Source organism: Panthera leo, chromosome D1 (assembly GCF_018350215.1).
Source record: "Panthera leo isolate Ple1 chromosome D1, P.leo_Ple1_pat1.1, whole genome shotgun sequence".
Taxonomy (NCBI): domain Eukaryota; kingdom Metazoa; phylum Chordata; class Mammalia; order Carnivora; family Felidae; genus Panthera; species Panthera leo.
The window spans coordinates 113,816,166-113,836,020 of record NC_056688.1 but is presented as its reverse complement, the minus strand read 5'-3'; the positions used below and the strand labels follow the sequence as shown (position 1 = coordinate 113,836,020).

Here is a 19,855-nt window from a genome sequence, read left to right as displayed (position 1 = left end):
CTCCCACACTGTCTCTCCTCTATTGTCCCTTTCCATGCTGTCTGCCCCATGCTGTCCCCTCCACACTGTCCTCTCTCACATTGTCTCTCTCATACTGTCCCCTCCCATGCTGTCTGCCCCACACTGCTCTCCCCACGCTGTCCCCTCCCACGCTGTCCCCTCCCACACTGTCCCCTCTCACATTGTCTCTCCCATGCTATCTCCTCCCATGCTGTCTGCCCCATGCCGTTCCCTCCCATATGTCCCCTCCCACACTGTCCACCTCATGCTATCCCTTACCAGGCTGTCCCCCACCTGCTGTCCCCTCCCACGCTGTCCGCTCCACACTGTCCACCCCACACTGTCTGCCCCACGCCGTCCCCTCCCACGCCGTCCCCTCCCATGCCATCCCCTCCCATGCCGTCCTCACGAAGCGGCAGAGGGCAGGAGGCCCCAAGGGCCAGAAGGTCTGGGAGGAGGTCTGGGGCGGCCAGTGTAGCGCCTGCGGCTGTTCACCGGGGAGATGGGAGGGGCCGGAACGGGCAAGAAGGAAGGAGGGAAGGCCAGTGAGGCCGAGAGAGGGGGACAGGAGAGGAGAGGGGCTGCGGGTGGGGCCGCGTCTCCTCTGAGCGGGGCAGACTCCCTCTCGACCCTCCGGGTGCCCTGCACCAGCCGGCAGCACCTGTGCGCTTGGAGCCCCAAGTCAGACGCCACACTGATCAGCCTCAGTTTCCCCTCCTGCAACAGCCCCCAGATCCCGCCCGTGTCCTCAGGGACAGACACCAGGACAGGTCTCGCCCGACTCAGCCAGCGGGCCACCCCAAGCCCGGCCCCGCGTGCCCCTCCGTGTGGATAAGGAAGCTGAGGCTCGGGGAGGGTTCGAGGCCCGGTGGGCAGGCAGCGAGGGTCTGCAGGATTAAGGGGCACACGGCCAGGAGCTGTCACGGCAAGACTGAATGGGGGCCAGTCCAGGGGGACAGCCCCGGCTCCTGTTCTGCCATGCCCCCCTGGGCCCCCAGGATACTCAGTCCAGGGGCTGGAGCACCTCAGAGGAGGGGCTGGGGGCGGGGCAGGTGGCAGAAATGGCCCTGGCAGTGTCCAGCACGGGGTCAGGCCGCTCCGTGCACTTGGGGGCTCTTCGGGGAGGCAGGGCCGGGAGCCGATGGCAGGCGGCTGAGCCAGGCTGCGTCCGGGGACGGGGGCGGGCAGCCGGGCTTTGAGACCCCGGGATGACAGCCATTTGGGCACTGACTGGGCAGAGCCGGGCGCGGGGCCCTCGGGGTGTGCGGAAGACCGGGGTACGACCCGGCAGGGGGATGGGGACAGGGCGGCAGAGGCCCCAGCCGGTGCCAGCCACCAGTCGCGTGTCATGGAACGTGCCAAAGCCCAGCCTCGTGAGCGCTCTGAGCCCTGTGCCAGGCGGTCCCAGCCCGGCTCGGGAGCGCCTGGCTTCCCTGGAGGGCCGTCCAGCGCCAGGAGGAGCCGGGGCCGGGACTGGAGGTGAGCCCGGGGCCAGTGCCCGTCTCTGCCACGCCAGCATCCCACAGGCAGGGCGAGCCGGGGGGAGGGGGAGGCCTCGATCTCTGACCCCAGGCCCGGAGGGGCAGGCCAGCCAGAGCAGACGGGGGCAGAGATGCGGAAGAGCCGCGGTGCCGGGGCAAGGAGGCTGACGGTGGAGCACATCACAGGAGGTAGGGTACCCAGCAAGAGGGAGGTGACGGCCAGCCAGAGGGACATCAAGCTTGGTTCTGGACCTTACTGTGGGCAGAAGGGGACAGTCCCCGATCCAGACTCTGGGAACCGAGGGAAACCTGGGAGAGAAGGACTTGGAGGCAAAGCCCCCACGAGGAAGGTTTCCGGGACACAGACTCTGTCTCCCTCGAGCCGGAACCCTCTGCCAGCGAGCAGGCGCCTGGGCGACAGAGACTCCCCGGCACAGCCGCCTTCCGGTCAGGCCGTTTGGGCACGTGATGAGGGTCCACCCAGCTGGCCCGGATGCCCTGGGGACCGCTGGTGGGATGGGCTGCCCTGGGCTGGGTCGCCCGGACTGGCACTGGGGGTCTGGGGCGAAGCCGGGCCCTGCACGGGGCTGTCGGGGGAGAGGCCCGCCCGCCCCAGGGAGCCTGGGCGGCCCACGTGCTGGAGGGCGGCAGTGGGCAAGGCAGGGACCAGGAGAGCAGCTTAGTGGGGGGGCGTGTGAGCAGGGAGGGAGGAAGGGAACCCCAAGGAACGGTTCTCTCCCTACACCACTTTCTCCCGGAGGGGCGCCCGAGCGGGATGTGCTGGGACTGGGGGGGGTCACCCAGGAGGGGCGTGGCTCTATGTCCGGACTGGGGGGATGGGAGCAGAAAGGAGGGCGGCCTGCACACTGTTTTGCTGCCCCTTCCTCTCCGACGGGCCTCTGCTCACCATGTCAACCATCACCGGGCGTGGGCACCAGGGACCCTGTCCCGAGAGGACTTCCTGCCGGCCAGTCCCCGATGGCTTGGAATAGGGGCCCTCGCCTGTGGTCCCTGAGCCACAACTTGGGCGCAGCGCTGGCTTTCTTGGAAGCTCTAAGGTCCACGGGTGCAGGGACCTCACTCACTGTGGGCCCTGCCACCTGACGGGATAGAGAGCTGGTTGAAGAGGGGGGTGGGGACGAACAGGGGACAGGCCACTCCAGACCCACGAGCAGGGGAGGGGGATGGGGACAGCGGCGGCAGTGGCTGCGGTCTCTTGTCTCCTTTTCCCAGGAGGAGACCTCTCAGCCCCCCCCCTTCAGCTGTGAACTGGGGTGGCCGTGCCCCCTAAGTGGGGTGAGAACCGGGTGGCATCTTGAGGCCCGAGGTGGGGGGCGTCCCGGGCCAGCCAGGGTCTGGAGCTGGTGCTCCTCAGGGGACCCCGGTGACCTGAGGGCCAGGGCAGAGACGACCCTCCCTGATCTGCCCCCGGGGCTGGCAAAGAAAGATGGGCAGAAAGGGGATTCCTTGGCTTTGGGGGCTCTGTGGGGCAGCTAGGGGGTTTCCCCAAACAAGAGCCCCCCCAAGTGCCACCCCACGGGGGGAAGATGAGGGCAAGGAGGCCCAGCGAGGGCCCTGCGGAGGTGACACGGTGGTTAAGGGGGTGCTGGCCTCGGTGGCGAGAAGGGGATGCCCAGGCAGAAGGTGGGCCCGGCTGGGGGCTCGGGGCTGGTGAGGGTGTAAAGGATCCCGGTGGAGAAGCCGCTCTGGACTCCCTCCCCTCCCCGCCCGCCCCGGGCAGGGCTCCGAAGGCCCAGAGCCCCCCAGCCGGGCCGGCCGGTGGCTGGGAAGGAGCGAAGGTCCCTCCTCTCAGCGCTGGCCTAGGCCCCGGGGCAGGTGGAGCAGGGCCCCCAGAGGCCGCGGCTGTGCCCCACATCCCCCAGCACTAGGCCGGTGTCCTGGAGGAGGCCCCAGCCCGGGGGCCTCTGTCCCTCCCCACTTGCCAGGGTAGCTTGTGCCCCCAGCCTGTGCCTTTCTCTCTGTGAGCAGGTCCGTGTCCCCTCCTCTGGGGAGACTTCCTAGATGGGACCTGCCCACCAGGACCAAGAGGGAGGTGGTGTGGGGCAGGCCAGGTCGGCCGACGGTGCCATCCAAGGGGAAGCGGGAGCTGGGGTGGCCTGGGGAGGGGTCTTGGTTCACACGGTGTGCACCCTTTTTACAGCTGGAGAGCTGAGGCTGGGCCTGGGGTCTCATCCTGGGCAGGGGGTCAGAGAGACCAAAGCCACAGCCCTGCCCTGGTCCCAGCCCCTCCACCTGGGCTGGCGGGCTGTGTGGTTGCCTCCCTTTGGCCTTCACCCCATCCCCCCCTCACCCCTTCAGCCTTCACCCCATCACCCCAGCAAGGTCAACAGCCTTCCCCCGACGTGTGTCCCCTGCAGCTGCCTTCCACGGAGCTCCTCCCTGCTCAGAACCTCCTGGGACCCCCAGAGTCCCTAGCTGCTCTGCCTTGGGTCTTCCGAGACCTAACAGGACCCTCAGGCCCCTGGGCCCTGCCTTGTTAATGCTGCCCCCTCTGGGAGCAACCACAAAGGGGAGGGGCAAGAAGGATCGAACTCCTGCACAGCTGGGCAGAGCTGCGTGAGGTGCCAGCCTGTGAGGGGGAAAAACGGGGGAGGAGGAGGAGAGGAAGAGGAGGAGGGGAGGAGGGGAGGAGGGGAGGAGGAGGTGGGGAGGTAGGGAGGAAAAGGAGGAGGGGGGAGGAAGGGGAGGAGGAGGGGAGGAGAAGGGGGAAAGAGGAGGAGGGGAGGTGAAGAGGAGGAGTGGAGGGGGAGAGGAGGAGAGGAGAAGGAGGGAGGGAGGAGGAGGGAGGGAGGAGGAGGGAGGGAGGAGGAGGGAGGGAGAAGGAGGGAGGGAGGAGGAGGAGGAGGGGAGGGGAGAGGAGGAGAGGAGAAGGAGGGAGGGAGGGGGAGGAGGAGGAGGGGAGGGGGAGGAGGGGAGGTAGGGAGGAAGAGGAGGAGGAGAGGAGGAGGAGAGAAGAGGAGGAGGAGGAGGAGGGGAGGAGTAGGGAGGGAGGGGAGGAGGAGGAAGGGAGGGGGAGGAGGGGAGGTAGGGAGGAAGAGGAGGAGGAGAGGAGGAGGAGAGAAGAGGAGGAGGAGGGGGGGGAGGAGGGGAGGAGGAGGAGGAAGGGAGAGGGAGGAGGAGGAGGGGAGGGGAGAGGAGGAGAGGAGAAGGAGAGAGGGAGGGGGAGGAGGAAGAGGGGAGGGGAGGAGAGGAGAAGGAGGGGAGGGGGGAAGAGGAGGAGGAGGAAAGGAGGAGGAGAGAAGAGGAGAGGAGGAGGATGGGAGGAGGAGAAGTAGGGAGGAGGGGAGGAGGGGAGGAGGAGAGGAAGAGGAGAGAAGAGGAGGGAGGAGGAGAGGAGGAGGGGAGGAGGAGGAGGGGAGGAGAGGAGGAGGAGAAGTAGGGAGGAGGGGAGGAGGAGAGGAAGAGGAGAGACGAGGAGGAAGAGGGGAGGGGGGAGGAGGAGTGAGGGAGGGGGAGGATGAGGAGGGGAGGAGAGGAGGAGGAGAAGAGGAGAAGTAGGGAGGAGGGGAGGAGGAGAGGAGGAGGAGAGAAGAGGAGCAGAAGAGGGGAGGACAGGAGGAGGCGGGAGGGAGGGGGAGGAGGAGGAGGGGAGGGGAAGAGGGGAGAGGAGGAGGGGAGGTAGGGAGGAAGAGGAGGAGGAAAGGAGGAGGGGAGGGGGGAGGAGGGGGAGGGAGGGGGAAGAGGAGGAGGGGGGGAGGAGAAGAGGAGAGAAGAGGAGGAGGAGGAGGGGAGGAGAGGAGAAGGGGAGGAGGAGAAGTAGGGAGGAGGGGAGGAGGAGAAGAGGAGAGGAGAAGAGGAGAGGAGGAGGAGGAGGGAGGAGGGGAGGAGGAGGAGGGAGGGAGGTAGGGAGGAAGAGGAGGAGGAGAAGGGAGGCCGGCAGGAAGGAGGCCTAAGGCCTCGGTGCTCCAGGCCTCTCCCTGTGCCCCAGGCCTCTGCTCCCTGGTCACGTGAGACCCTGCTACCCCACTGCTGTCCCGGGCTCCCTGAGCCACCGCGTCCCCAGTTAGCCTGGTTACTCTCCCTGGGTCAGCGGGGTCTCGCCTCACCCGTAGTCCCTCTGTCTCCCCAGGGACTCTGGAGATCTGGAGGCTCCTGTCCCCTCCCGGCCCGGAGCCCTCCCTGCCAGTCTAACTGCATCTCCCCTCCTCCACGCCCACTGGGCCTCCTTCCAGAAAGGACCTGAAGGCTGGCACAGGGCTTCCCGGGGCCGCCTCACGGGGGGCTCAGAGACTCTCCCGTCCGCCTCCCCGCAGCCGCCCCTCCGGGGCCACCTGAGCGCTCTGGCCGCTGGCCTTGGCTTGGCTCTTGTACCCTCTCCCTGGTCCACACACTCCGGTTCATCTTTCCGACCCAAGTTCAAGGTCGTCTCCTGGGCTCCCCTGGGCAGCGGGACTGGGCTCGTTGCGGGGGGGTGGGGGTGGGGGTTGTCCACCTGGGGCAGTGACTTTGAGGAAGCCCGGAGACGCGCCCGGAGACCTGCTGCGGAGGGGGCACGGCTGGGAGGGCGGTCTGGACCCCGCGCCAGGGCCCTCGGGTGGGGTGTGGGGGGAGCCGGGTCCCCCCAGCTGCATCTCCGTGTGCCCACCCCTGGCCCCGGGCAGCAGCGTGCCCCTCCCGCCGCCCCACCCCCACCCACCTGCTCATTTGGGGCCGCCTTCGAGCTCCCCGCTCACCCCCGCTGCCGCCTCTCTGCAGGGACGAGTGACCTCCGGGGCCCTGGCGGTGCCCACAGACCCCTCCCCCTGCTGCCTGGGGCAGCCCCCGCCCGCCTCGCATAACCAGTGAGGGGCACCCTCGGAGTTGTGGGGCGTGGGGCTGCCCTCCCCTGAGCTCCCTGACGGGGTCCCCGACCTCTGCCCTTGGGGGCTCGCTCTCTGGGAGTCGGGGACGCTTGCCGTCCTGCTGTCCCCGGAAGCCAAGGAGGAGGAGGAGGAGGCCTCTCCCCGGGCTGGCTCCCACTTCACTCACGGGCTCTACGGCCGCCGGAGGGACCAGTGGCTCTGCAAGTGTCCACCCCGGTCGACAGCGTAGAACCCCCTGGCGAGGCGGGGCGCGGAGGGGACCAGAGACCCCGGGGGTGGTCGGTCCGCGGTGGGGCTGACCAGGGCTGCTCCCCCGGCCTCTCTGGCAGCTTCCTCTGGCCGTGTCGGGGACACCTGTGGCCCAGAGGGTCCCCCGCAGACCTGAAGAAAGGGTTCTCCGACGACAGGCCTGGCCCTGCCTGGCTGTCCTCCCTTTGGGCCCCTGCCCCGAGCCCGGCGCCCGAGCTCTCCCCTCGACCTTTAGGCACCAGAGACGGGTGGCCTTTAGGCCTTTAGGCGCCGGACAAGCGGCCTGCAGGGGGCAGAGTCAAGCTGGGACCAAACCCACGCAGGCAGACAGGGGAGGAAGGAGGTGGGGGCAGCTGCGAGGGCCGGGCCGGCTCAGGAGCCTATCACGGGACCCTGGTGGGGGGACCGGGGGGCCGCAGAGGGAGGAGTGGGGGGCCGGCGCCCCGAGTCGGGGCCGGTAGGCGGTGGACGTGGCCAACGGGGCAGCCCCCGAACGCGGGGACCCCCACTCGGAACGGGGAGCTGGGAGGCGGCCCGGGGCCCGCTGGGGTGCGCGCTCCCCGTGCACCTGGGTGGGGGCGAGGCCCCGCGGCGGAGCCCGATGCTGGGGGAGCAGAGCCCACTCGGCAGCCCCCGGGGCTGAGCCCCGGGCTGCAAAGAGCCAGAGCAGACACAGGAAATAGCCTAATTGCGTTCGCTAAGGAACACCAAATCCCTTACAGCTGCACGCGGGGCTGAGCCAGGGGCCACGGGTGGGGCGGCCATCGCCGGTGTCCTGACAGCTCCGTGGAGCCTGCCAAGGGGTCTGGGCTGCTGGCCGGGGAAGGGGGGGCGCCTTTCCCAGGCCAGAGGCCCCACCCCACCCCAGGAGAGCCGCCCCCTCTCAGTTCCCAGAACGGAGCCCAGCTGTGGAACAGTGAGGGGTGAGGTCACGGGAGGGGGCCAGAGGGGCCGCATTACTCACATCCTGGGGCTGGTGGGAGGGGGGAGGCGAGGGGGAGGGCCCCTTGTCCTTGGGCCGCTGGGGCTCCCGGCCCAGGGCTTTGGGGAGACGCCAGGAGACCCCTACCCTGTATCCCTTGTCTGCCTGCCCCCCCCCCCCCGCCCCCCGGCCCCTGCCTGTCAGGGCTCCCGGGGCCACGTGCAGATGGCGGGTCGCAGAGGGTGGCCCTCAGAGGGGCCGGCTCACAGGGCCGCTTGTCGGGGCGATGGCAAGGACAGCAGAAAAACGGGGTCTGGAGCGGGGACCCCGGACCCGCCATTTTGGCCCCCGCCTTGTTCCCGCTCGTGAATCCGTGTGCGTGCTGTGGGGTGTTTGGAACCGTGGGTGGAGGGTGGGTGAGCGTGCCACGCGGGCCTGGGTGTCGAGCTCACGGAGGACGGTGTGTGTGTGTGTGTGCACGCGCATTATTGCCTCGTGTGCACCTGGGCGTGCAAGGGGGGCCGGGCCCGCGTGGGGCTCTTGTGGCCTGGACGTACCGCCCCACAGGTGGACCCCAGAGGATCTGCTCATGTCTGTGTGTGGGGTGACAGGCAACTTGCGGGCTCTTGCACTCAGATCTCGGGGCAAGGGTTCTGGGCGAGCGGGAACCACGACCCTGGGCCCCGGGGCTACACTTCCCCAGATAACGTGGCCCTGCAGCCTCCGAGCCGAAGGCCCAGGGCAGGATGGGAGCAGGCGTGGGGAAGGAAGGGCTCCCTAGGCCCCCGGGGGTGGGAGCCGAAGGCACTTCTGAGCATCGAGGGTGGGAGAGACCAGGGGTGCTGCTGCGGGCTGAGCAGGTCTGGAGTCCCAGGTGGCCATGGCGGGGGGCGGTGGGGGGGAGCGGGCCTGGAGCCCGGGGCTGAGGAGGGCCTGGCTTTTGTCTGGGAGGCTCTGGGAAGACCTGGGACAGATTAGATCATGGCTGGCAGGGCTGCTGAGACCATGGAGCCGGCCGTCCCGGCCAAGGGACGGAGTCCCAGAAGGAGCGGGCCGCGGGGTCAGGCGGCGGGCAGCAGCGGGAAGGGACCGAGACCCCAGGCTAGGGCAGTGAGCCCTGCAGAGGCAGAGACAGGACTCCCCTCTCTGGGTCCAGTGGAGCCTGGGTGGTGGGGGAGGCAGGGCCGTGTCGGCGACCCAGGCCCGGGGTGCCCCCCGGATGCCGACAGTGTGAGATCTGCTAGGCCAGGGCCAGGGGGACCAGGCTGTGAACCCCTCGTCCCAGGCTGACCTTGTGTCGCCCTTAGTGAAGGACCCCGAGAAGCCACGGGGTCAGCGTGCACCGAGGGAGCAAGCTCTCTGGCTCTGCGGTGGCCTCGGGTCCGTCCTCTGTGAACGGGCCCAGAGAGGTCAGGTTCAGGGTGCAGGCAGCCTCTTCTTGGGGGCCCTTGGGGGGGCAGGAGGGAGGGCCCCAGCCGGGGTACCCGGGCAGGGAGGTGGCTGCCCGGCTGGGGCTGCCCCTGGCCTGACAGTGCCTGATCGGCGAGGCTGCTGCCACCGGATTCCAGTGGGGACACATGGCACCTGTCTGGTACCTGCAGCAGCCGCTTCCCAGGGCCTCGGGGGCCACAGAGCCAGGCCCGCCCGTGTCCCGGCTCTGATTAGGTCCAGGAGGCCTGGCTGCTGGGCTGGGGGTGGGGGGGGGGGGGGGAGGACAGAGGGTCTCAGTCCTGCCTGGACACCGGAGCCCCCTCCACCACCGGGAGGACAGGAGCAGCGGGGCGCAGGCTGAGGCCCGACTGACGCTCCGTGTCCCCCAGGCTCACGACTCAGCGGAGCGCGGAAGATGAGGAGGAGGCCGCCCGCGAGCGTCGCCGCCGGGCGAGGGACAGGGAGCTTCGGGCCCGGGACGAGGACGGCGGCCAGTCCCCCGAGCCGCCGGAGCGGGAGAGCCTGTAAGCCGCCCCCCAGCAGTCCGCCTGGCCTCGCTCCCCCGGCAGAGGGGAGGCTGGTGGTGGGGCCCTGGGCTGGGGCTCCCGGAGGAGGAGAGTGAGGAGGGGCTCAGCGCGGGTGCGGAGACAGCTTAGGGTGAGGGTCCCTGAAGCCCGAGGCGTCAGTGGAGGCGGCCGGCCGGCCGGAGGGACTCACGTGCGGCCACCCCTCCCAGCCAGCCTCCCAGAGCGCTGACTCAGGCTCTGGCCGCCCTGCGCGGCCCTGGCCCCTGCTTGGACCGACACTGACCCCAGCTGCGTGGCCCTGGCCCCGGAGCCCCCCGCCCAAGCTCCCTGCTGCCGGTGACTCATGGAGGCCACGTCCAACTTGGCGGGCCGCAGGCCGGCTCGTTTCCTCCCTGGGCCCAGGAGGCCTCCGCGGCCGGGCTGGGCTGTTTTTACAATAATGCCCCCCTTCCTCCCGCCCCTGTTTTGTTCCATTTTCTCCGAGTCAGCAGCTCTGGGCGGGGTGGGGTGCTGCAGCGGTCACGGCCCTCAGGCCAGGTCCTCAGTTTAGATAGCAGGGGCAGGGGGCACATGGGGAGCCCACCAGCACCAAATCCCAGTCCTGCCCTGACGGGGGTGGTGGGGGGCGGGGGACAGGGTCTCACCCTGCTGCCCGCGGAGGGAGCAGTCACCAGAGCCCTGGAGGGAGACATGTCACCCACACACGGGGACCCCAGGGTGACAGGGGAGGCACAGCCCAGCAGTCAGGGGGCCCTAGACGAGTGGAGGAGGCACAGCCCAGCTCTTGGGGAGCCTTGGACTGATGGGGGAGGCATAGTTCAGCTCTCAGAGGCCCTAGACTGATGGGGGGGCACAGCCCAACTCTTTGGGAGCACTGAACTGATGGGGGAGGCATAGCCCAGCTCTCAGGGGACTCGAGACCAAGGGAGGAAGCACAGTCCAATTCTCAGGAGGCCCTAGACTGATGGGGGAGCACATCCCAGCTCTCAGGAGGCCTAGACTGATAGGGGAGGCATAGCCCAATTCTCAGGGGGCCCTAGACTGATAACGGGAGGCCTAACCTAGCTCTCAAGATATCCTAGACTGATGGGGAAGCACAACCCAGCTCTTAGGGAGCTCTGAACTTATGGGGGAGGCATAGCCCAGCTCTCAGGGGACTCTAGACTAATGGGAGGGACAGAGCTTAATTCTCAGGAGGCTCTAGATTGATGGAGGGACATAGCCCAGCTCTCAGGAGGCCCTAGACTGATGGGAGAGGCATAGCCCAGATCTCAAGAGGTCCTAGAGTGATGGAGGCACAGCCCAGCTCTTAGAGAGCCCTAGACTGATGAAGGAGGCATAGCTCAGATCTCAAGAGGTCCTAGACTGATGGGGGAGTCACAGCCCAGCTCTCATGGGACTCTAGACTGATGAAGGAGGCATAGCCCAGCTCTCAGGGGACTCTAGACTAATGGGAGGGGCAGAGCTTAATTCTCAGGAGGCTCTAGACTGATGAGGGAGGCATAGCCCAGATCTCAAGAGGTCCTAGAGTGATGGGGGAGGCGCATCCCAGCTCTTAGAGAGCCCTAGACTGATGAAGGAGGCATAGCCCAGCTCTCAGGGTACCAAGACTGATGGAAAAGGCACAGCCCAGCTCCTGGGGAACCCTAGACTGATGGGGGAGGCATAACCCAGCTCTCAAGGGATAGACTGATGGGGGAGGCATAGCCCTGCTTTCAGGGGAGCCTAGACTGATGGAAGAAGCATAGCTCAGCTCTCAAGGGACCCTAGACTGCTGAAGGAGGCATAGCCCAGCTCCTGGGGAACCCTAGACTGAAGGGGGAGGCACAACCCAGCTCTCAAGGGACCCTAGACTGATGGGGAAGGCATCGCCCTGCTTTCAGGGGAGGCTAGACTGATGGAGGAAGCATAGCTCGGCTCTCAGGAGGCCCTAGACTAGTGAGAGAGGCACAGCCCAGTTCTCAGGGGACCCTAGACTGATGGCGGAGGCACAGCCCAGGTCTTAGCAGGCCCTACACTGATGGAGGAAGCACAGCCTAGCTCTGTGGGAACCTTAGTCTCATGAGGGAGACATAGCCCTGTTCTTGGGGAGCCCTAGCTTAATAGGGTCAGACACAACCTCGGCCTCAGGCAGCTCCTACGGAGGAGACACAGTCCTGCCCTCAGGGATTCTCTAACAGCGGGGAGGCTCAGCCCAGTCATGCGTGCTGCCCCTGGCAGACAGGGTCTCCCACCCCTGGAGCCCAGGGTCTGAGGAAGGAAGGAGAGGTGGCCAGTGTGTATAGCGTGCCCCCTGCCCCTCATGGCCCCGTCCGGCTCTGAGCACCCGGTGCTTCTCTTTTAGCCTCAGCCTGAAGCCCTCGGAGGCCCCTGAACTGGATGAGGACGAGGGTTTCAGCGACTGGTCCCAGAAGCCAGAGCCACAGCGGCAGCCCTGGGAGGCCGGGGGGGCCTCCAACAGCGGGGAGCCCCTCGGAGCGAGAGTCCGGAGGGGCAGCAGGAGGAGAACAGGCAAGTGGGGGTCAGAGGCCGGAGGCAGGGTTACCAGGCAGGGGCGCTCTCCAAGCCCCCAGCCCGGTGCCTGAGCAAAGGCCACCGGCCCCGCAAAATGCCCCCCGGGCTGGGAGCAGGGGGAAGGGAGGAAGAGAGCTAGACGGCGGCGGGGCGGCGGGCCGAGGGGCTGCGGGGAGGGGTGGGGAGGAAATCTCATTCCTGGGCTCCCCAGGGCCCCTGGGCCCCATCCAGACCAGCTGCGGCCCGGCCAGGGTGTTGCCACATCAGCACACATCTGCAGCCCACTTACGTAATGGAGGCTCTGCGCCCCTGCCGCCCGCCCGCCCCTTCCTCCCTCGGGGCTGGCTGATCTCCATTCCACGGAGGGGAGCAGGTATTTCCAGATGTGTGGGCCTGTGAGTTGGCCTGGAGGGACAAGCTTTCCAGATGTGCAGACGTGTTTGCTGGGCTGAACAGGGCAGGAGGGGGTGGGGGCCCAGGGATGGGGGGCTGCTCTGGGAGCTTTACCCCCACCCCAGTTCTGGGGTCTGAGGCACCCTGCAGGCGTGCTCAAGGGCCCCCCACCGTGGGCAGGGTCCAAGCTCTACCCAGGAGCTTCGAGCTTGGGGGACACCACCTCCCGGCCCTTTAAGGCCCCTCTAGTCTCCATCTCTAGCTAGGACCGTCCCCGTCTCCAGTCTTCCAACCACCCTACCAGCAGGCTCCTGCACCCCAGGAGCCAGCTGCCTGGCTGGGGCCCTGGTCCTGGCCACCCCCTGGTCACCGGTGCCCTGCAGGCCTCATTTTCCCCCATCTGCCTTTGAGGCCCAGTGCACACCCTACCCTTCTGAGGTGGGTCTGGGGTCTGCAAGGATGGCCTGTCCCCTGGTGTCGGGTGGCCGCAGCCCTGCCGGCTGCCTCCTCTTTCCCGCCGGCCTCAGGCCACAGCTGTTCCCAACAGCAGGGGGCACTTTGGCTCTTCTGTTGAACCCTCCTGCTCTGCTCACAAGCAAGCCTCCTCCCCGCCCCACACCTGCCTGGCCCGGGGACCCGCTGGAGCTGAATGGGCCCTCTGTGTGCCCGGCCGGCTCGCACTGACCCACCTTGGGCGGTGGGTCTGGGTCTGGGCTGGCACCAACACCAAGGGGCGTGAAATCATGGAAAATGCGAGAATTTCTTGCTGGTTCAGTCCTGCTCAAATGCAGAGCCCTGCTGGCTGCCGGCGGGCATAGCCAGTGCAGGCAGCCCCTCTTCTCAAGGGTGCCGTCCTAGCTGTGACCTCGGCCCTTGCCTTGTCCCTTAGCTGATCGTCCCCCAAACCACCCACAGATCCTGCCCTGCTCCTATGCGAAACCCTTCTTCCTCAGGCCCACCTGCCTCCCTCATGGAGCAGGGCAGAAGCAGGCGGAGGGGGGGAGGGCCTAGGCCAGCAGGGTGGACACAGACAAGCATGGGCCGGGGGCTGGGGCCCATCCAGAGAGTCTGGAGACCGGGTCCGGCCTCCGAGTGTGAGGCGAGAGGGGGCTGAGGCAGCGGGCCCTGTCTACAAAGGCGCCCCAGGGCTGGAGGGCTGCCTCCGAGGTCCTTGGGCCCACTTCCCCTGATGAGGCTGGGGTCTCAGGATTCCTTGGCACTCAACTGGTCAGACCGCCCCCACCTTCCGGACGGAGAAGCTGAGGTTTGGAAACCCAGAGGGACTCAAACCCAGCAACTGAACGATCTTCACCGGGATTGCACCCCTCCCTGCCCCCCAGGCCCCATCAGCCTGCCTGCGGGAGCCAGGGTGGTGATGAGCAGAGTCCAGCCAGATTCAGCCTGGAGGAGTTGCATCTGAGCCCCAGCTCAGAGCTCCAGGACGGGCCGGGAACAGAGGAGACAGAGCCCAAGAGCCCAGAGGGGACCGTCCAGGGCAGCCTGGGGCCGGCAGAAGCCGAAGAGGCAGACGAGCAGGTGATGGTGGCTCCCTTTGGGGTCCGGGTGCACCCCGCCCCTCGGGCTGGGTCTGTGTCTGCTGACCGTCTGCTCAGCAGGCTGCCCTAGAGGGAGACGCCCCCCCCCCCACCCCAGACTCTGTGGCACCCGCATTCCCAGAGGGAGGAGGGTCTTCGTGACCCTGGGATCAAGCGACTTTCCTCTGGACTCACCAGTCCCCACTGCAGAGAATTCGAGAAACAGAGCATGTCAGGGCTGGAAAGGGCCTGAGGCCCAGGGAGGGGAAGATGTTTGCTCCAACAAGTCCCGAATGGGGCAGGAGGGGTGCAAGGGGTGCTCATCATATAAACTCTGATGTTCTATTCCTAGCACCAGAAACGCCAGCAGCCCAGGACGCCCAGCCCCTGGTCTTGGAGGGTGCTACCGAACAGGGCTCACCTCCCCTGAGCCCCAGCACCAAAGTAGGTCGAGCCCCAGAGCCTGCTGCCTTTTCCTCTTTCCCAGAATCACAGCACCAACCCACGACAGCCCCAGAGAGGAAGCCACACGGCAGTGCCAGGAACACGAGTACACCCTGCTCTTTCTCTGCCATCCCCCCAGCCTGGCACTCAGCACATCCCTGAGAAATGAATCAGCGGATGGCTCGATTGGTGGATGGGAGTCACTGGGGCAATGGGGGGGTGGGGGGGCTCTGGTTGGAGACCCACATCTCTGCTTGCCTTCCGCAGCTCATCGACAGAACCGAGTCCCTGAACCGCTCCATCAGGAAGAGGTGAACCTGCTGCTTTCCAGACTAGGACTTGGGGTTCCCCAAGACGGTGTCGAAGAGAGGGGCCTGGGGGCTAGAGATGCAGAGCCCCGAGGGAGCTCTGGTAGGGGCCAGGGTGGGTGTGGAAGCCCAGTGAGGGAGCATGGGGCGTGACCCTTCTCCTACCCTCCAGTAACAGCGTGAAGAAGTCCCAACCAGCCTTGCCCATCTCCAAGATTGATGAGCGACTGGAGCAGTACACACAGGCCATTGAGGTATGCTCAGGCCTCCCTTCTTCTGCTGGGTCCCTCCTCCATTCACATACCCATTGTCTCATCCCAACCACACCCCTCCATCCAACCAAGACCCTTCTATGCAACCAATACCCCTCCATCCAACCAAGACCACTCTATCCAACCAATACCCTTCCATCCAACTAAGACCACTCCATCCAACAAATACCCTTCCATCCAACCAAGATCCCTCCATCCAACCAATACCTCTCCATCCAAACAATATCTCTCCATGCAACAAAGACCACTCCTTCAAACCAACTCCCCTCCATCCAACCAATACCCTTCTATGCAACCAAGACCACTCTATCCAACCAATACCCTTCCATCCAACTAAGACCCCTCCATCCAACCAAGACCACTCCATCCAAACAATATCTCTCCATGCAACAAAGACCACTCCTTCAAACCAACTCCCCTCCATCCAACCAATACCTTCCTATCCAACCGATGCTCCTTCATCCAACCAATGTCTTTCCATACAAACAACACTCCTCCATTCAGCGAACACCCCTCCATCCAACCACCGCTCATTCAGACCTACACCTCTCTGTCCTACCAATGCCCCTCTCTCCAACAACCCCCCCATTCAATCCGTGCTCCTCCAGCCCTATGTTCTGAGCAGCATGATAGCACCACATCTGTCTCTTACCCCACCATATCACCTGTGCTCCTCAGATCAAGAAGGTGTTTCACAAGTACACCAAATGGAGGCACATGCATTTTTTTTTTTTCAGAGTGCCCTGCCCTAGCCCCTTACTGGGAAAGCACTCCTCTGGAAATACAAAGATGTAGAAGAAGTCATGTATTGGAGACCCTCACCCTGGCTTCTCTGACATGTCCCATGTGGCTGTCCACTAAAGTGGTCCTGGGTTTTTCCTCCTCTGCAGACTGCTGGCCGGACCCCCAAGCTGACCCGCCAGCCCTCCATTGAGCTGCCCAGCATGGCTGTGGCGAGCACCAAGAGCCGGTGGGAGACAGGAGAAGTGCAGGCTCAGTCCACTGCCAAGACCCCCTCTTGCAAGGTAACACCCATCCCAGGGTGAGGTGGGGTCCCCTTGGTGAGGCAAGTATGAGGCTGTCTAGGCTGCAGTGTGGGTAGACAGAGCACTGGGATGTTTGGGGGGTGCTCACCAGGCTGGCCCCCAGAGTGGAAGGCCATGTGGGGGAACTGGTGGCCCAGTGCATGTAGGTGGTGCCACTTTCCCTTTCTTACTTCCTCCCCTGGGCTCTCGTACAAGGGAGTGGGTGGGCAGGCCTGGGACCCAGCCGGGCAAGGCTGGACAGGAGAGAAAGGACCACGGCTTTGAGTTCCCTGGTCGAGGGTCTGCACCTGTGACATGTCCTTCCTCTGAACATAGGATATCGTAGCTGGAGACATGAGCAAGAAAAGCCTCTGGGAGCAAAAAGGAGGCTCCAAGACGTCATCGACAATTAAGGTAGGGTCTAAATGTGGCTGATGTAGGGAGGGCAGGTCTAGCAGTTGAAAGCAAAGAGGGGCTATCCTCAGTGTATCCGGGAGGGCTTCCCAGAGGCAGCACCATCTCCGTTCTGCCGCTCTCAGCTTTGCTCTTGGTCACCTCTCCCAGCAGAGCACTCCGTCTGGAAAGAGGTACAAGTTTGTGGCCACCGGACATGGGAAGTATGAGAAGGTGCTTGTGGACGAGGGCTCGGCGCCCTAGGCTGCCCTTCTTGGTGAGTCCAGGGCAGCAGCCCGAGCGTGAGGTGTCGTGTGTGTGGAACGGGTCCTTCTGGGAATGTGGAGCCATGGACAAGGCCCGCTTTGTTACAGCTGCAAGGGCGGCCTGTGGGGACTGAATGCCCGGCCTCGGAGCTGGTCGGAACCCACACTTGGCTCGCTCTCCTATACCAGCTGGGGGCCCCTCCAGGGTCCACCACCCCGCCCATCACCTGGTGAAGAAACATGGTCCACTGCCGTGGTTAGACACACTTTATTAGTGGCCTGGGTCCCAGGATCCATTTACAGCACCCGTTATGCCCTGCGTGATGCAGCTGGCCGCCTACTGGCTGCCTCTTCCCCTCCTGAGTCCTGCACCCAGGCACCTCCGTGTCCCTCTGCCATCACTGCTGTCCCCATCAGAGCCCTGGCCCCTGTCTCGAGTCAGCGGGGACTGCAGACGCGGGGGCCCCAAAGCCGCATGAGGCCTGGGGTCCCCTCTGCTGCCTCCCCTGCCCCGGGACCAAGGACCCCCGTCCTTACCCAGCCATCGAAGCTGGGCCCCGCCCCCATCTCCCGCCAGCGAGCCCCCCTCACACCTTGCCCCCCAGGCGGGGGGATCAGAGGCGGGCAACAAAAGGAGCTGAGCCTGGGGTCTGGCCTCCCCCCACCCCCCACATGTGTCAGGAATGACAGTCAAACCGCTGATGCAGCCACTGGTGCCCACGCACAACTGAGTCGCCCTGGCCAGCCAGCCCTGCTCTGCACAGCAAACAGAAATCTGTCCCCCATCTTTCTCGGAGGGGCGGGGGGACCACAGAACCCAGCCCCAGCATCCTCCCTGCCCTGCCGGCCCGCAGCCCCTCAGGAGCCCAGGCACCCCCCTGCACCTCCTTGCCCCGAGTCCCGAGCCATGGGCCCTGCTGTGCGGGGCCGACTCATCTACCCGCTGCCTCATCACTGAGCCGTGTTCCTTCCTTCTTGCGCGTGGTTTTACCCCGTTAGCCCCATATATATTCTAACCCAGTGCAGACCCCTTCTCTGCCCCAGTCCATGCCACGGAGACCGGCCTCCTCCCCGACCCCACCTGCCCCTGCCGCACCCCGCCACAGTCCTTCCTGCTGCAGCCTGTCCGTCCCGCACCTCCCGGCTGCCCGGTGTCCGTCCGGCCCTGGCGCCCTCTGCAGTGGCCGTGGCTCCCCAGCTGGACCCGCTGTCCCTCTTCTGTCCACACCACGGTCCTAGGCCCCGGTGCCGCCCTGACCGGTCACTGGAGCTTCCAGCCAGCTGCCGTCCGGTTGAAGTTCTTGGGCTTGGGGTTTAGGTCCACGACGGAGTGGACTATAGGGGGCGGCCGGGCGGCTGCCTCCTGCAGCTTCCGGGCGTTGAATCGCGGCCTGCACAGGAAGGGCAGGCGGCCCAGGCCGGCCAGGGTACAAGCCCCATCCCTGGGCCCAGCCGGGCTGCCTTGGGACTTGGCCACTGACATGCGATACAGCACCGCGTCCCACATCCTGGAGGCCCGGGAGGCTGGCGGCCGGGACGCTGGGAGGGCGGGGGCTGTCACCTCTTGCCCCCCGCCCTCTGGGCTCTGCTCTGGCCCGGGCATGGGGATGTTTCCGCCTCCTCCATCAGCTGCTTCTTCAGGCGCGTCCAGCCGCTGAGCCGGGGCCTCGGTGCAACTTTGGGGACAGGGTATGGGTGCGGGCCTGAGGGCGGGGACGGGGACGAGGCCGCCCGGGGACTGGAGACCTGCTCGGCCTCAGCGGCAGGGCCAGCCCCAGGGGGCTTCTCCACGGGCTCAGCTGAGGCCGGCCTGTGAGGCGAGGGTCCCGGTGAGCGGTAGGTGGGGACTATGGGCACCACGAGCCGAGTGCCGCCCTCTCTGGGCACCAAGGCCTCAGGGCCAGGGCACTGAGGAGGGGGAGCCTCAGGGCAAGGACCGGCAGTCTGGGCCTCTGTGGGCAGAGGGCGGGTGTGGGCCGCGGGGGCCGGGGGCTGGGCCCCAGGAGGGTACGGGACCGTGTCCCGGTCCTGCCCACCAGGCCCCCCATCTGGGGCCGTCTGGCAGGGCTCCGGGGTCCTGGCCCGTGGGGACGGCACGAGCCGGATGTGTACCTGGCTGACGTGGGTGGCCCCTGCCGTGGGGGCCGAGACCTGCGTGAAGCCGCTGGGGGACCGGGTGGGGTGCAAGGCCGGCGTCGTGAGCCGGAGCCCCGTGGCCTTGAAGTGGGCAGCCAGGCTCCTGTGCTGAGTGAAGCTGAAGGGGGCTGTGGACGTCTGCAGGGGCGATGCCACGTGCTGGATGACGGAGGGGTGGGGGGAGCGGGGCAGGGCGGGCACGGAGCGCGGGCCCTCCGCGGGGCGCGGGGCCGTTGGCTCCTGGTCGTGGCTGGCCTCACTCACGGGGGACAGGGAAGTGCGGAAAGCCCCCAGTGGCACGGGGGCCCCGCCCCCGGTCATCTTCTTCCGGGCAGCCTTCCTCAGAAGTTTCTGCAGACGAAGGTTGTCCTTGCCTGGCTTGGGCAGCAGGGGTGGCGGGGGTCCCGAGGGCCCCGGGGGGCACAGGCCGGCCACGATGAGCATCGTCGCACCCTGGGGTGGAGAGGGACAGCCGTCACAGGCCGGCCGTCCTCTCTGCCGGTGCCCCGCCCCCCCCCCCCCCCACCCCGTGGTGAGGTAGGAGCTCCTGAGGCCCAGAGGGGTCACGGCCCGACCCTGACCATCAGAATCTCTGCTTCCCGAGCGCCCGGCACCTGCCGGGTGTGTCCCTAGCAAGTCTGTCCGCGTCCGCAGCTCTGCGGGGCGGCTCTGCCTCCAGCCGCTTCAGAGAGGAGCCCACGGAGGCCCGAGTGACTCGGTGGGTGACGGCCGAGGGCGCCGCCCGGGGGCACAGCCTAGACCGTGAGACCCGTGGACGGGCTCCAAGGGGGAGGCACGTGCTGGGCCGGCCGCCCGCCGGGGCAGGAAGAGCGCCCGCCCGCAGACGCGTGAGGGGCGCCACACCGTCGCCAGTCTGACCACAGGCTCGTCCACTGTGAGCCAGCGGTGAGGGTGGCGGCCAGAGGCTCAGGAAAGCTGAGGCTGCATCATCAGAGGTCGATTGGCCGGGAGGTGGGAGCAATTTTCGCTGAGCTACGCTAAATGGGATATTCCCGCAGACATCCTGGCTGGGGTGGTCCTGGCCAAGCCGCCCGCCCTGGTTTCTGGGCGCCACGTGCTCGCAAGGACGTTGACAAATGGCGTCTGGGCCAAGCCGGAGGCCGGCCGGTTTGTGG

At 66.6% G+C, this 19,855-nt stretch overlaps 2 protein-coding genes across 2 annotated transcripts in view; one reads left to right on the top strand and one right to left on the bottom strand.

The window, feature by feature from the left end:
• The window catches only part of LSP1 (lymphocyte specific protein 1), a 40,228-nt gene that overhangs the window by 19,482 nt on the left and 891 nt on the right, over window positions 1-19,855 (top strand). Inside the window, 11 exon segments of the mRNA XM_042904147.1 lie at window positions 9,296-9,430; window positions 11,778-11,899; window positions 11,902-11,944; window positions 13,681-13,876; window positions 14,228-14,255; window positions 14,258-14,319; window positions 14,587-14,630; window positions 14,800-14,881; window positions 15,790-15,924; window positions 16,261-16,338; window positions 16,489-16,594. Of these exon segments, the coding sequence (XP_042760081.1) occupies window positions 9,296-9,430; window positions 11,778-11,899; window positions 11,902-11,944; window positions 13,681-13,876; window positions 14,228-14,255; window positions 14,258-14,319; window positions 14,587-14,630; window positions 14,800-14,881; window positions 15,790-15,924; window positions 16,261-16,338; window positions 16,489-16,581 (1,018 nt within the window). The 3' untranslated portion in view covers window positions 16,582-16,594.
• LOC122199258 (proline-rich protein 33-like) lies at window positions 17,845-19,687 on the bottom strand. Its single transcript, XM_042904146.1, is given in 2 exon segments — window positions 17,845-18,179; window positions 18,182-19,687. Coding segments are annotated over 2 exon segments (1,317 nt in total). The 5' UTR covers window positions 19,164-19,687.